Source organism: Chamaea fasciata, unplaced genomic scaffold (genome assembly GCF_029207755.1).
Source record: "Chamaea fasciata isolate MVZ Bird 193981 ecotype frontalis unplaced genomic scaffold, bChaFas1.0.hap1 SCAF_12, whole genome shotgun sequence".
Lineage (NCBI taxonomy): Eukaryota > Metazoa > Chordata > Aves > Passeriformes > Sylviidae > Chamaea > Chamaea fasciata.
The window spans coordinates 19,980,316-19,996,793 of NW_027094097.1; the positions used below are offsets into that span (position 1 = coordinate 19,980,316).

Consider the following 16,478-nt stretch of genomic DNA (forward strand, 5'->3'; position numbering starts at 1 on the left):
GGGAGGCAGCAGGCTTCCCTGTGGAACGGATCCGCTCGATATACAGGGCCCTCATTTCCCCTTAGAAGGGATTCACTTACTACCACTACCCTTCTTTTCTTCGTAATACTTTTTTCCAATTACATTTATTTTCATGCCAGTTTGTGTCCTAGCCTGTCACCAGGACATTTTGTTTTTCCTTACTTCCAGTCTTAGGGATGGTGTTAGCTCTAAGGCCTACTCTCCTGCTGTCAGAGATGCTTTTGAGATCTCAGAGCAGAGAGGACTTTTTTTTATGAGAGGAGCTAGTGCAGGATCCTTTCCCTCTCTGGCTATTCTACTACCATGCACTGGGATGGGACCCAAAAAGCTCTGGATCCTGAAAAGATGATCTCTCCAGGAGTTTGCTCTCTCCCTCCTGCACCACGAAGTCCCTTCCCCTCTCACAGCCTCTGTTTTCATGCATATAAAACCTTGGATGTCACTGAAGGGATGCGGTGCCTGAATTCATCAATTTCCTTTGGAAGTGCTCTGGGATGCTCTTGTGAAAGGCAGAGTAGGGAACAGGGCAGGTCCAAAATGGAAGAAGCAAAGAGCGATGCTGGTAACACGTAACCACAACCCAGCTTCGTCTCCCTTTCCCAGGGAAGTCCTGCAGTGGGTGCTCCATGATCTTTATCTGCTTCCCCCGAGCAGCTCAGTGGTAGGAAAAGCCAGCTGAGGTGGCTGGTGGATTCTCCCTCAGTTTTGGCAGAGGCTTTGAGGCAGGAGACTCTCTTGAGGGATGCTGGCTTTCCAAAGCTCTCCTGAGCTTGCAAGTGTGGAGTAAAGCTACCTGCTGAGCTAGTGCACAACAAGTTATCTTCTGATCCAATTGGGACCCTCGTGGCTTGGGGTCAGCCCTTGCTGGGGAGCTGCCGCTCCTCCCCAAGCGCTTTGCTCTCCCACACTTCCGCTTCTCTCTGCAAATATATTAAATGACCTGCTGGCTTTTTCTCTCCCTGTGGCTGCAGGCAGTGTGATTTGCTGGAGCCACCACCAAAGGTCTGGATGGAAGACTTCATGGAGGAGAAAAAAATAAAGAAGGTGAAGGGCTTTTGTGAAAATCGCACCGCCCTCCTGAGCCAAAAGGTCCAGGAGGAGAAGGCAAAGGTGCAAGAAGACCCCCTGCTGTTCTCCAATGACTTTTGTTTTCATTGAGCCAATGGTAAGTGATAGCTGAGAACCTCATTTTCCTCCTCTTCCTTCTCTTCCTTCTCTTCCTTCTCTTCCTTCTCTTCCTTCTCTTCCTACTCCTTCTCCTCGTCCTCCTCCTCTTCCTTCTCCTCCTTCTCCTCCTTCTCCTCCTTCTCCTCCTCCTCCTCTTCCTCCTCCTCCTCCCCCTCCTCCTCCTCTTCTTTCTCCTCCTCCTCCTCCTCTTCCTCCTCCCGCCCACCCTACCCCCGCCCCTTCCCCCGGGTGCGGTCACTCAGCAGGTCCTCAGCTGGCTCGGTGAGCTGAGAGGGAGGACATGGAGTTTCTGGTGTGGCTGCAGAGCTCACTGCTGAAAGTATTTCTGCCCTGCAGGCTCAAGGCAGGGCTGGGAGCCTGACAAAGCTGAGCTCTACTGCCAGGGCTCGAGCTCAGGGCACTCCGTGTCCTTGAAGTGTCCACAGGGAGCAGTTTTTGTAGGTAGGGGCTCCCCCGACACGTGCTGCTGCGTGGGGTTCAGCGGAGGGTGTTGGAGCAGTGCCAGTTCACGGATTGACCTGAAGCATGCAAGGGTTCGCTGGGAAAAGGAGGCCAAATTCAGCCCAAGGTTAATCGTAGAAATGCCTGTCCCTTCCTCTAACCACGACTCGCACTGTTTGTGAGTCTCCCAGTGTCATCTGTGAGCCTGGACACAAGGGTGGGAGGTTATAATGGGCATTTTGAGTTCTCTTGCACACGGGGACAGTAAACCTTTTCTTTTTCTGTTTATGCAAGCAAACGCCCATGTCCTCCCATCAGCCAGAGCCCTGATTCTGAGTATTGGCATTGTGAGAGATGATGAATGCCTGGTGTCTGCACAGTGCAAAATCCCTTCTCATCCTGGAGTAAATCCTAGAATAATCCCAACCTCTGCTTTCTTTGAAAAAAGGTTAAACTAATATTTTTCTTTCCAAGGAAGGGGATCGTGTTCTTGGTTACTCCTATGGCCCATCTAAGGCCAAGAGCCACCAGTGCACAATGGCAGTTAGGTACCACTGTAGCTGACTGCAGCATGATGTGACCAGGAGCTTGTGTCAGAGCAGCAGGAACATTGTGGAGAGTGGGGGCTGATCAGCTGAGCATTGAGAGCGCCCAGTGGTGTGTTGAGCTGGGTTTAGAGTGTTTCCTTGGGCTCCTTATGTTGTTCGCTCATCACTGATGCTCTAAAGAAAGGCTTAGAGGAGTGGTTGAAAACAAGAAGTGTGAAGTTTGAAGATAAATCTTTTTCTGTCTCTTTCTGTTTCAGGAGGGAGAGATTGGGCCACGTTGTTCAGCTGAAATCAAGGTGACCTTTAAACCCCTGGAAGCACTGAAGTATCAGAGTGTGGCCTACTGTGACATCTCAGGTACAGCTCCTTTGCCCTGCTTCTCTCACCCACAGTGAAGCCATGGAGCAAGCCCGAGCCCACTGGGCTCCCATGTAACTGCTGGGAAGAGTTCCTGGTCAGCAGGGCAGTGCTGGCACATCCCCAGTGTCCCTGCAGCTTCCAGGGAGTCTCCCATGCAAGGCCAGGGCTCGGAACACCTGTGTCTGGATTGCTGATCCCAGAACAACCCAGGCAGTGCAGGGAGATCTTTTCATGGCACGGCTTTGCCAGCATTTCCTCAAAGGCCAAGGAGCTACAGAGCAGAACAGCTTTAGTGAACAAGCACTAAGCCCCTCTAGACCACTGACCTCCAGGATGGGTCCATTTGACGTGGATCCACCATCAGGCAGTCGGAACTGAGTTAGAAATGTGCTCCCTGAGCCTGGATCACCTCCAGACACCACCAGGCCAGCAGGGGCGGAGCCCCGCTGAGCCCAGGGTGTTGGTAGAAGGACCACCCTTGGCCAGCACCTGCTTCTCTCCCTGTGTGGGAATTGTCACCTTGCAGCTCTCAGTCTGTGCAAACAGAACACAGTGCCGAGTGTCAGAAGTGGAGGACAGCAGTCCTGTGCTGCTGGGCCAGGTGGTTTGGCAGTTGTTGCCTGGCAGTTTGCCAGGTAGCAATTGCCAAAGTCTTCGTGAGCTTTGTGCCTTCACTGAATGGATTTCAAAGCTCCTCTAAGTGCATGGGGAGGAAACCCTAGAGTCATAGTATGTTAAGGATGGAACGGACCTCAAAGACTGTCTAGTGCCAAGGCCCCTGCCATGGGCAGGGACACCTCCCACTAGACCAGGTAGCTCCAAGCCCCATCCAGCCTGGCTTTCAACACTTTCAGGGCTGGAACCTCCACAACTCCCCTGGGGAACCTACTCCAGTGTCTCACCACCTCACAGTAAAAAAATTCTTCTCAATATCTAACCTAAATTTCCTTTCTTTCAATTTATACCTGTCACTCCTTGGCCTGTCGCTACAGGACACCAGAGATGTTTTAAACTCAGCAAACTGGTGGCTAAAATTGGAAACCAGCCCAAGGAATGGGTTAGAAATTGCAAGTCAGCCCCAGGGGATATCTCCTGAGGGAAGAGAAGGGTCCATATCTTCTGCTGCAGCATCAAGAGCTGGTTGCATGCAGCTCAGAATCAGGGTCTAGCATTGAGGCAGCCTGGAAAATCCAGTAGAACAGAGGGAATTATTGTACTGAAATGGACATCTCTCCCCAGGCCGTGAGAGCAGGCTGGCCCTGCGCCTCAGAGGGGAAGGCCGCGGACCCTTGGTTGAACTCAGCTGTGATACCCTGAACCTTGGGGAAGTTTTTGTCAAAACCGCCCACACCCATGAGGTGAGCACCAGGGGTTGGGATGGATCCTGATGGCTCCTGAGGCAGCAGCAAGCCTGGTGGACCTGTGGAATTCCTGGCAACCTGGGCAGTTGTGAGCAGGGAATATCTGATGTACCGGTCAAATCTGGGCGCGGGGGGGAAGGGGGTGTTCCAGAAAAATGTGTCTGTTGTTCATGAAGCCCCACTCCCTTCTTTTGGGCAGCCTTCCATAGGGATCAGCTGGGAGGCTTCCTGCAAAACAACCCCTTTTGACCCAACGCTGGGTCAAAAAGCTGTTCAGAGGCTTTTGTGGCAGCACCAGACACAAGGCACCTTTGTACTGGGCTGTTCGGAAGCAGCTGGGACAAGCTGGCTACATTTGAGCTTCAGTCCACCGCAAACAATTTTTAGTCAAGTGTCTCCTGCTCATTCCTGGAAGTCACAGGAAAGCCATCCAGCCTCCTGGCTCAGTGCAGGCCCTTGCAAAGGGCTTGAGGATTCTTTCCCTTGCTGTCCAATCCCTCACCACACTTCAGGCTTGGTGCATCTCTGGCTCTAGAAAGAGAAAAGTGTTCCTGGGAATAAAGCAAAAGATTTTTCTACCTATTTGCCTCCCCCCTGTTGGGGGTCAAGTTTGCAAAAAAAAAGAGAGAGCAACTGAAAGAGGCAGAAAACGAGGCACTACATCATGCCAGACACTTTCAGAAGTTTGGTTGTGGAAGAGAAAGACACGTTGAGTTTTCTTACCAAAAGAAGGCGCTGTCTGTACATTTTGATGTTGATGCCTCCTTCTCAGTGTATTGTTTTCACGGTATGGGAAAAGGTAAATGCGTAGATACGGTACTGCTGGAGCTGTGCTGACTGGGGCAGCAGCAGCTCTGTGGTGATTCACTACGCAGCTGCAATCACCCCACGTTGCTCTCAGGGCCAGGTCTGAATGAGCTTGGTGATACTGACCAGAGGTGGACTGCTCTGTGTCCGTGGGATAACCCCAGGGTGACTCCAGTTATGTGGAGTTATGTGAGCTTCGCATGAAAACCCAAAGGCAGAACTTGTCCTGTTGTATTTTTTTGACTTCTGCCGTCCAGCAGCACAAAGCATCTTCTGCCTTTTCTGGGTGTTAATTGCGCCATTAGAAAATGACTCCCAAGAAGGGAAGATTTCACGTGTACTTGCATTTTGTTTTCTTGCTGCTGCAGGTGAAACTGATGAACAAAGGAGTTCTTGATGCTCCCTTCACCTATATCCCTTCAAACACGGAAGTGGGCTGCTGCTTCAAGTTTGTACCCGAGGAGGGCCTCATTGCACCAGGTGGGATCCAGACTATTCAGATCTCCTTGGATGCCGCCGTGTTGGGGCGGTTTGAGGAACCATTCCAGTTCCGTGTGGCTGGATCTCCTACGCCTGTGATCCTGACCATCGAGTAAGGACTCTGGGAGCTTACTCTGGGTGGGCACATCTGTAGCTGTCTCTGGGACATCCCCCACCTACCTCATTTTGGGGTCGGGCAGAGAAAAAAGATGTTTCCTGAGGTCTTAATCTCTGCTCTGATCCTGGCATTGCCTTAGTGTGGGGGTGCCTGCTGCCCTGTGTGGTACCCGGGAGCTGGAATGACTCCTCCCTGCAGGGATGTCCCTCTGCCTTGGGCCATGGCAGGCAGTGGCATGGATCAGCTTTGGGCAGTAGCTGCTCTGGGATGTCCCCCCTGAACACCCAGCAAGGCCCCCAGGGCTTTGGAGATGGGCCAGCCTGGGTGATTCTCCACCAGCAGCAGTGTTTTGAAAAACTTCTGTTAATAATCCATCCCAAACGGGCAGCAGCAGCCTCAGCTCACCTCTCATGGCCATGCATGAAGACAGGCTGTGCTCCGAGCTCCTGTGCAGAGTGCTCTGCTACCTCCTTTCCACAGCCAGGAAAAGGCTGATGTGGGAGACAGGGAGCTGTGCAGCAGGAACCGTCCCAAGGACATGGGCTTCATCCCATAATCCTGGCCCTGCAGAAAGGAGAAGGGATGATGATGGGGGAGGCAGAGCTCAGTCCTCAGGACCACAGCAGCATGAGGGCTTGTCCCTGCTAGCCTGAGGCGTGTGCTGGTAGGATAACGTAGTGTAAGCAGGAAAGCTGATGCTGGCTGCTCTGGAGCTTTGGAGCTAGGCTGCTGCTGTTGGGAGGCACTGGATCAAGGCAATAAAGAAATGAAAGCAATCTGCAGTTGATTATACCAATAAGATAAGGGAGATGGATTAAAAAGAACATGAAACTTATTACTTAGCAGGAGAAAAGTGTTGACTAGGTCTGCCCATAGTAGAGAAACAATTACACTGGCTTTGCTTTTGGAGGAAAAGTGCTGCTATTTTTATTTTGGAAATCAAGAGGGAACCTTTCACCATCAAATAATTGATTCTCCTCTGTCCCTCCCCCAAACTCGTCATGTGTAGTGGTGCGGAAGTTTTCTATTACATTAAATGTATTACAGTTGTATGGTGTACCCTTGATTTTCTGTACTTTGGTTCAATGTACCCCAGTTCTATACTGTTCTATTTTTAAACTCCCTCATGTTGCCGTCTCCCCCTCTGCCTCCCTCTGCCTCTCCTTGTCTCCCCAGTTACAGTCCCTGGTCGGCTACCCTTTCCCGCCTTGTGTAGCTGTCTGTCATCCCTCCGGGAGATTCCCCCTCCCTGTCAGTCACCTAGGGCCTGTCCCCCAGGTCTGGAAGCTTCGATAGGAGCTTCCAGGTGACTGGCTGATTGGAGGGTCCTCCCCTGCCTCTTTTTGGTTACTGGTCGTTGTCATTGTCTATTATGTTAATGAATCCGCTCCTCTCCTACCCTACTGGCGTATGCGTACCCACCCCGAGTCTCCACCTCCTGTGTGAAACCCCCTGCCTCCCAAGGCTCTGGGTCTCTCCGAGGCTCAGGCTTTAGGACGAGGGTCCCCTCGCATCAATAAAGCCGAAGTTCCAGTTGCCTCCGAGAGTCCCGCCTTTCATTCCTCCACCATAGCAAAGCGGCAGGGCGAGTCGGCAGCAAAGATCCCACTAAGATCCTGTGGGGACGTGTCGGGGCTAGCCAGGCGTGAGAAGACACGCGCTGCCGCAATCATGCGTGGGATGTTATTCCATAAGCAGCTTTCTCCTTGAGCAAGAGAAGGTGTCTCTTGTTGAGATGTGTAGAGCGGAGCCAGGGACAGTCCTGTGAACACAGGAGAAGACACAGTTCACTGGTCCTTGACTTTTAACCAAAAGGCAGGGTGCGCATTGATTGGCGTCAACCATGAAATAAACTCGTGTTGGGCAGCTTCAAGTGCTGCCTTCAGTGGATGTTGGTGACTTTTAGTGCCTGTCTGCTGAGTTCAAGGCCAGGGGAGGAGGTGTGGTAGATTCAGGACACCCATGTTTGGTTGTTTAAGCTATTGCTCCTGGCTGTGCCAGCTGGTGCACTAGTGACAAGCTGGTCCTTTCCTCTAGGATTCATCTGTCCACTGTGTAGAACTGTTAATGCTCTTTTTGGAGGATGTTTGGGGCTCCCCTGGCTTCATGTCTCAAAACTCTGTCTGTAATGATTGTGTGGGTCAAAATCTCCTGAGAAAGCTCCTCCATGGGAAGACCAGTTACAGCCAAGTAGCAAAGCAGGGAACCTGTGGCTGGAAAGGCTGGTTACAGAAGTTTGTGGGGACACCTTTATGTCCATCCCATTACAGATGGGGAAACTGAGGCACGGAGACACGTCTGGGTGGGTGTTCAGGGTCCCTCATGGGACCACCGGCAACTTGGGGGCTTTTCCTGCCTGCCCTGCGTCCAAAGCCCCATCAGTGGCTGTGGGCTGCTGGCCTCTTGGCTTTAGCTGCCTCCTGTGCACATGGACACTGTGCTGAGCACATGGTGGTGTGTTGATTTGAAACCCACGATGCCCCTGACACCAGGTTTTGTGCCCCCAAGCCACGACAGCCGGAGGCTTTGCAATTCCCTTTAACGCAGCCATTTCCTCCTGTGTCCCTGTCATCGCAGGGGGTGTGTCGTTGGGCCGACTTTACACTTCGACACCGATGAGCTCGACTTCGGTGACATCTCCTTTGGTGAGTGTTCCCTGCGCTGGGACGCAGCGGGAGGGATCTGTGTGCTCCAAAATGGAGCACTTGAACGTAAAAGCATCCAGCACTGCTCATGTTCTGCCACAACAGCCTCTTCAGGGTGTGAACTGCAGGTGCCTCAGGTAGCATTTTGCCATTGTGGGATCAAATAGGAGCAAGTATTTTCTGGTGTCTCTGTCCTGGTTTAAAAGACAGATTCTGCCAAGGAAGGTGGCAATCTTCATGGAATGGAATGATGACCCTCCTCTCTCCAAATTACTGTACCTTTGAAATTACAGGGCTTCCAGGCAAAAATATGGAAAAGGAATAGCAGTTCGTTACTAGAGTATATCCGGACAGCACAGACGACAACGCAATGCCAGAAGTTTCCAACCCACCGAGTCCTGTTTTCTCCTTTGGTGTGGTTATGATCACAGGCTGGAGGAGCGGTGGGCTCTGGCAGGGCAGTGATTTCCCTCCCAGCCGGCACGGGCAGGGAGGGAAGGAGGAAATCGCTGCTTTTGCAAACTACGGGCAGCAGGAGATCTGGGCACTGGCAATCGGGAGCAGGCAGAAGCGGGGAAGGCGGGCAGGTTCGATCACGGTGCTGAGCCCAGCGTCAAGCGCACGACGTCCCGCAGCAGCACGCTGCCGACCTTCCCGAGCCCCGGCGGAAGGACGGAAAGGTCTGCCCCCTGCAAACCTCGGCTCCGACTTCACAACCGCCCGCGGCATCACGGCACAGCTCCCAAAGAGCCCCGGATGGAAAAGCCCACCCGCACAGCCGAGACCACCCCAAACCCCCTGTATTTCCCTTCCCAGACTGAGGCCAAAATTCACTACGAAACCTAAACTCATAACAATGAAGTTGTTGAACGTTTTAAGAAAACTAATTGCCTCTCCTGATCTGCTTCTTCGCCACCCTGCATCACCACTGAGGCACTGGTTAAGTTGCCTTTTGAATAAATGAAACAAGAAAGGCAACAGGTAGAAACGCATTCCTAAGGTCTCTTCAGCTGAAGGCAGCTGTTGTATCTTTGCTTCTTTTTAACTGTTGTTGACTGTTGTCTGCATGTGGTGACCTCAGTCTCATTTGAGGTTTTGACATCTGTGTTTGTCCCTTTTGTGCTTCTCTTGCCTCCCTGCTGGAGTCCCTGCTGGAGCCGGCAGTGATTACTGTTGATGGGCACAGAGAAGCTCTGGGCTGCGCCTGCAGTTGTTTTTTTCCCCCACCTGTGTTCAAATGACTCTTGGTGAGCAGGCCTGGGGAGAAGTCTCCTCCCCACAGAGCTGGCCAGCCAGTCCACTGCAGAGCGGGTTGTGGCTGGTGTCCGGGCTCTGCAGGACATCCCCACCATGCGTGGCACTATCTCTGGCTTTCCAATATGGAAAGCAAATCTCAGAGTTAAGGTGGGGTAAACCCTTGCAGGCAGCAGTCACAGTGAGTAGTATGGGTGCGATGTCCCCGCTTGTTGGGTCAAGGCTCGGGTTTGCCTCCAGCTGAGTGGGCTCTGAGCTGTCACATGCCCAGTCTGTTTGGCCCAAACCAAAAGACGCCTTAAGAATTCTGCAGAGAGAAACTGCATTAGGGTGCTTTGCATCACGTTCTAGTTCCTGATTCCATCCTCACTTTCTTCTGCTGTAGCTTCTTCTCAATGGCGACTCACTCTTTATGTATCTTGAAAAGGGTAGGAGTGTTGGCAGACTTAACAGGGAATTTTACAGTTTGAATTTTCAGAGGAAATGCTCGGTCTGGGTGCACAGTCATCAGGGAGAAATAACTGGTGCTGGTTTGGGGCAGGTGAGGGAGCTTCTCCCCATCAGAAAGAGAGAAGCTTGCAGTGTGTTGGGGGTTAGGTTTGTTCCTTCTTTCTCTAAAGAATTTTTTCCCCACAAGTTACCAAGGAGATCAAGTGTTGGATACTTGAGAGTACTTAACTGAAACAAAGAGGTGGACAAAAGGTGGAAGGGGGAGATAACGCAGGTAAAAGACAAAGCTTGAGGCAGCGGCGTGCTTTTCTGCTTCCGCGTTCGGGGAGACGCGTGTCTGCCGCTCCTGGAGGAGCTCAGCTGCCGAAAAGCATGCGGAGGGGAGAACGGCTGTTGCTGGCTGGAGGAGTTTTCACTGTGGCCAAAGGGATCCAGTCCTGGGAAATCTACTATCACCGGTTTGGCCTGAATCCGGAGTTTTCCCAGCCACCCGCGGGGAGCTGGTCCAGGCCCTGCCTCTCCTTCGGCTTTCTTCGGCGCTGCTCCTCTTGCTGCAGCGTGACCCTGCACCCCCTGCCCTGCCGGGACATCCTGCCCCTGCCTGCCGGGACACCCTGCCATCCCAGCGACCAGCCCGGGACTTTTCCACTGTTCCAGCTTGGTGCTCTGAGGATCCTGCAGGGACACCGAAAACAAACTGCCCTGGGTTTTGTGAAACAAAGCCCTCAAGGTTCTTGGTACTGTTGTCGTTTGTCATTAATGCTGTAGTTGTTTGGTGGGGGGGGGAGATTTTTTTGTGTTTGTTTGCTTTGTATTACATACTAGTAAAGAACTGCTATTCCTATTTCCCAAATCTTTGCCAAAGAGCCTCTGATTGTAATTTTACCTAGCAGATACCTGTCTTCCTAAACCAAGACAAATTTTGGCGCCCAACGTGGGGCTTGAGGGCACTGAGAAAAGAAAAGGGAAGAGAAATAGCAGTTCTTAACTAACCTAGTACTTTCTTTGTGTGCGTTGGATATAAAAACCTCATTAGGCTGCATCATGTGGTCTAATTTAGCCTGGTTTGGGTGGCATGTGGTTGTGGCTGTATTCCTTCCATTTGCAGGCCCTTATCTAAACATGGGCCCTATAACTAAGGCTACTGTGACTGTCATCCAGTTTATTTTATGGCTTAATAAGGTGAAGAACTCATGGATTTTTAATTTCCTCTGGAAGGCAGGCACATGGATTCAGGGCTATCGTACACTAACTGTGTGTTTTTGGAGTTACTTTAACAATGGTACCTACTGTGAGGAAATGACACCGGGGGAAGTTTCTTTTTCCCAACCCTTTACCCATCTCTTTGGGTCTGCCCCACCAGTTTTTGAAGGGTTTAAATCCTCTCTGAATGCTAATGATATCATACAATGGCTGGTGCTGCTAATATGCGTATTCTGTTTAGCATTCAGAGATAAGGGAAGATTGACCTGGATAACCACCCTGATACCTACCCCACAGAATAGGGATGATACCCCAGAGCCTGACTCTGCCCCACAGCCTGCCTCAGAAAGGACCCACCCGGATTGGGTTGAGGTTCTGGTAAAAGAGATAGGCCAAATGCTGAAGGAGTACATTTCCCCAGCTCATGAAAAACCCTCCCCCTGCCCCGAGAAGGCAGAGACTGATGGTGCAGCAGTGGAACCCACAGATGTTACAACTGTCCAGGTTCCAGCTGAACCACAAGGGCAGCCACAGCCAGCAGCAGTCGCCCCTGTGGAAACAAGGAAGTGTAAAGTGAAATCGTCAGATCCTGATATTAAGGGTAAGAAAGGAGGGTCCTCACAGCCCACAGAAGAGCCACAGGTTGAGATCATCACTGAGTCCCTGACATATGAAAGTCTACGTAATCTGCAAAAAGATATTGCACGACGAGGACGTGAGGCTTATACAGCCTGGCTACTCCGAGTCTGGGACCTTATGGGTACAGGTGTGCAACTGGATAGTGCTGAAGCAAGGAATTTGGGACCCTTGACCCAGGACTCAGGTATAAATCAGGTATTTGTAAGAGAGCAAGGGCCCCTTTCCCTTTGGAAACGACTTCTAATGAGTGTGAGAGAGAGATTTGTCCACAGAGACAGAATGCAAGAGCACAACAATAGAATGCGATGGAAGACCCTTGAGGAAGGAATCCAACAGTTGAGAGAAGTGGCAGTATTGGAAGTACTTTTTGGGAGGACCGGACAGCATGATAATGACCCTGACAAGGTTAAATGCACAGGGCACATGTTGTGGAATCTGGCAACTCATGGACCATCCCAATACGCCACATTCATCGCAACAATTAATGCCGAGGATAACCGAGAGACAGTGGGTTCTATTGCCAACAAGCTCAGAAATTATGAAAGTATGATCAGTGGCCCAATGCAGGCTCATGTCTCTGCGGTGGTGAAAGAACTCAAAGAGGAGATGAGGGAAATAAGAGAGGAGATGAGAAGGAACAGTTCCCATGTAGCACCGGTGCGAGTCACAGGCCCCAGAATCAGAGCCCAACATCCCCCAGCGAGAGAGAGAGGGTACACCCCTCGAGCTGACCTGTGGTTTTATCTGCGGGACCATGGGGAGGACATGGGAGCGTGGCATGGGAAACCTACTTCTGTCCTGGCAGCACGGGTACGTGAGCTCAAGGAGAGAAACGCTAACAGAGGGAGTTCCACTAGAATGAAGGTAGCCTCAGCCTCCCATGAGCAAGCTGCCAGGTATTACGGAGGTGGGAATGCTGTGTCAGATTCCCTCGAAGGAACCTCTACCATGTACGTCCAAGAAGGGAATAATAACCAGTGCTAGAGGGGCCCTGCCTCTAGCCAGGAAGAGGCACGGGAAAATCGGGTTTTTTGGACTGTGTGGATTCGATGGCCTGGCACATCAGAGCCACAAAAATATGAAGCTTTAGTAGATACTGGGTCGCAGTGTACTCTAATGCCATCAGGACATGTGGGGGCAGAACCGATTTCCATTGCCGGGGTGACGGGGGGATCACAGGAACTGACTCTGGTTGAAGCCGAGGTGAGCCTGACCGGGAAGGAGTGGCAGAAACTTCCGATTGTGACCGGCCCAGAGGCTCCATGTATTCTGGGCATAGACTTCCTCAGGAATGGATATTATAAAGACCCTAAAGGACTCAGATGGGCTTTTGGAATAGCTGCTGTGGAGACAGAGAACATTAAGCAGTTGAACACCTTGCCGGGACTATCAGAGAACCCATCTGCAGTGGGACTCCTGAAGGTAGAAGAACAACAAGTACCTGTTGCCACCTCGACAGTGCACCGTCGGCAGTATCGGACAAATCGGGACGCCGTGATCCCCATCCACAAGATGATCCGTGAGCTGGAGAGCCAAGGGGTGGTCAGCAAAACCCACTCACCCTTCAACAGCCCCATCTGGCCTGTGCGCAAGTCTGATGGAGAATGGAGACTGACTGTGGACTATCGTGCATTGAATGAAGTGACTCCACCGCTGAGCGCTGCTGTGCCGGACATGCTGGAACTTCAGTACGAGCTGGAGTCCAAGGCAGCGAGGTGGTATGCCACTATTGACATTGCCAATGCATTTTTCTCCATTCCTCTGGCTGCAGAATGCAGGCCTCAGTTTGCTTTCACCTGGAGGGGCGTGCAGTACACCTGGAACCGGCTGCCCCAGGGGTGGAAACACAGCCCCACCATCTGCCATGGGCTGATCCAGGCTGCACTGGAGAAAGGTGAGGCTCCGGAACATCTACAGTACATTGATGACATCATTGTGTGGGGAAAGACTGCAGCTGAAGTGTTCGAGAAAGGAGAGAGGATCATCCAGATTTTGCTGAAAGCCGGGTTTGCCATCAAGAAGAGCAAAGTCAAGGGACCTGCCAGAGAGATCCAGTTCCTGGGAGTAAAGTGGCAAGATGGACGGCGGCAGATCCCCACTGAGGTCATTGATAAGATCACAGCAATGTCTCCACCGACCAGCAAAAAGGAAACACAAGCTTTCCTAGGAGCCATAGGTTTTTGGAGGATGCACATTCCTGAGTACAGTCAGATCGTGAGCCCTCTCTACCTGGTTACCCGCAAGAAAAACAATTTCCACTGGGGCCCTGAACAGCAACAAGCCTTTGCCCAGATCAAGCAGGAGATTGCTCATGCAGTAGCCCTTGGCCCAGTCAGGACGGGACCAGATGTGAAGAATGTGCTTTATTCTGCAGCCGGGAACAACGGTTTGTCCTGGAGCCTTTGGCAGAAGGTGCCAGGGGAGACCCGAGGCCGACCACTGGGATTCTGGAGTCGAAGTTACAGAGGATCTGAAGCCAACTACACTCCCACAGAGAAGGAGATCTTGGCCGCCTATGAAGGAGTTCAAGCCACCTCAGAAGTGATTGGCACAGAAGCACAACTCCTCTTGGCACCCCGACTACCAGTGCTGGGGTGGATGTTTAAAGGAAAGGCTCCCTCCACGCACCATGCCACCGATGCCACATGGAGCAAATGGACTGCCCTCATCACACAGCGTGCCCGTATTGGAAACCCAAATCGCCCTGGGATTTTGGAGATAATTACAAACTGGCCGGAAGGAGAAAACTTCGGTCTCACGGACGAAGAGGAGCAGGAACAAGTGACACGGGCTGAAGAAGCTCCTCCGTACAACCAACTGCCAGCAGAAGAAACACACTACGCTCTCTTCACTGACGGTTCCTGTCGCATCGTGGGAATGAACCGTAAGTGGAAAGCAGCCGTATGGAGCCCCACACGACAGGTTGCAGAAGCCACTGAAGGAGAAGGGGGATCAAGTCAGCTTGCTGAACTCAAAGCTGTTCAATTAGCCCTTGACATTGCTGAAAGAGAGAAGTGGCCAAAGCTCTACCTCTACACTGATTCGTGGATGGTAGCCAATGCTCTGTGGGGCTGGCTGGAAAGGTGGAAAAAGGCCAACTGGCAGCGTAGAGGAAAACCAATCTGGGCTGCTGATGAATGGAAGGACGTTGCCACTCGTTTAGAGAAGCTGCCTGTGAAAGTCCGCCATGTAGATGCCCATGTTCCCAAGAGTCGGGCTAATGAAGAACATCAAAACAACAAGCAGGTAGATCAGGCTGCCAAGATAGAAGTGTCAAAGATAGATTTAGATTGGCAACACAAGGGAGAGTTGTTCCTAGCCTGATGGGCCCATGATGCCTCGGGTCATCAGGGCAGAGATGCCACCTATAAGTGGGCCCGAGACCGAGGGGTGGATTTAACCATGGACAGTATTTCTCAGGTTATCCATGACTGTGAGACATGTGCTGCAATCAAGCAAGCCAAGCGGGTGAAGCCCTTATGGTATGGTGGGCGGTGGTCCAAATATAAATATGGGGAAGCCTGGCAGATTGACTACATCACCCTTCCCCAAACCCGCCAGGGCAAGCGTTATGTGCTAACCATAGTGGAAGCCACCACTGGATGGTTGGAGACCTACCCTGTGCCTCATGCTACTGCCCGGAACACCATCCTGGGCCTGGAAAAACAAGTCCTGTGGAGACATGGCACCCCTGAGAGAATCGAGTCGGACAATGGGACTCATTTCAAGAATAGTCTTATAAGCACCTGGGCTAGAGAACATGGCATTGAGTGGGTGTACCATATTCCTTATCATGCACCAGCGGCCGGGAAAGTTGAACGGTGCAATGGCCTGCTTAAAACTACCTTGAAGGCACTGGGTGGGGGAACCTTTAAGAATTGGGATACTAATTTAGCAAAGGCCACCTGGTTGGTGAACACTCGAGGTTCCACCAACCGAGCAGGTCCTGCCCAATCTGAGCCCTTGCAAAAGACAGACGGAGATAAGGTTCCAGTGGTACACATGAGAGGTATGCTGGGAAAAACTGTTTGGATTAATCCTGCCTCCAGCAAAGACAATCCCATCCGTGGGGTTGTCTTCGCTCAGGGACCAGGTTGCACCTGGTGGGTGATGCAAAAGGATGGAGAGACCCGATGCATACCTCAAGGGGACCTTGTTTTGGGGTGAACTACCCATGACAATGTGGCTGCATCCATATTTGCATATGTATATATATCTATTTTTAACAGTTAAAACTCAATGTAACATGTTGGTATGGGAAAAAAATTCGGGGTGGATAATGTTGGGGGTTAGGTTTGTTCCTTCTTTCTCTAAAGAATTTTTTCCCCACAAGTTACCAAGGAGATCAAGTGTTGGATACTTGAGAGTACTTAACTGAAACAAAGAGGTGGACAAAAGGTGGAAGGGGGAGATAACGCAGGTAAAAGACAAAGCTTGAGGCAGCGGCGTGCTTTTCTGCTTCCGCGTTCGGGGAGACGCGTGTCTGCCGCTCCTGGAGGAGCTCAGCTGCCGAAAAGCATGCGGAGGGGAGAACGGCTGTTGCTGGCTGGAGGAGTTTTCACTGTGGCCAAAGGGATCCAGTCCTGGGAAATCTACTATCACCGGTTCGGCCTGAATCCGGAGTTTTCCCAGCCACCCGCGGGGAGCTGGTCCAGGCCCTGCCTCTCCTTCGGCTTTCTTCGGCGCTGCTCCTCTTGCTGCAGCGTGACCCTGCACCCCCTGCCCTGCCGGGACATCCTGCCCCTGCCTGCCGGGACACCCTGCCATCCCAGCGACCAGCCCGGGACTTTTCCACTGTTCCAGCTTGGTGCTCTGAGGATCCTGCAGGGACACCGAAAACAAACTGCCCTGGGTTTTGTGAAACAAAGCCCTCAAGGTTCTTGGTACTGTTGTCGTTTGTCATTAATGCTGTAGTTGTTTGGTGGGGGGGGGAGTTTTTTTTGTGTTTGTTTGCTTTGTATTA

At 51.8% G+C, this 16,478-nt stretch overlaps 1 protein-coding gene across 1 annotated transcript in view; it reads left to right on the forward strand.

Annotated features, from left to right (window-relative positions):
* Positions 1–16,478, forward strand: part of LOC136296096 (hydrocephalus-inducing protein homolog) — a 71,921-nt gene that overhangs the window by 12,872 nt on the left and 42,571 nt on the right. Inside the window, 6 exon segments of the mRNA XM_066194919.1 lie at positions 993–1,168; positions 1,546–1,646; positions 2,456–2,555; positions 3,798–3,916; positions 5,095–5,318; positions 7,902–7,969. Coding sequence (XP_066051016.1) covers positions 993–1,168; positions 1,546–1,646; positions 2,456–2,555; positions 3,798–3,916; positions 5,095–5,318; positions 7,902–7,969 — 788 coding nt within the window.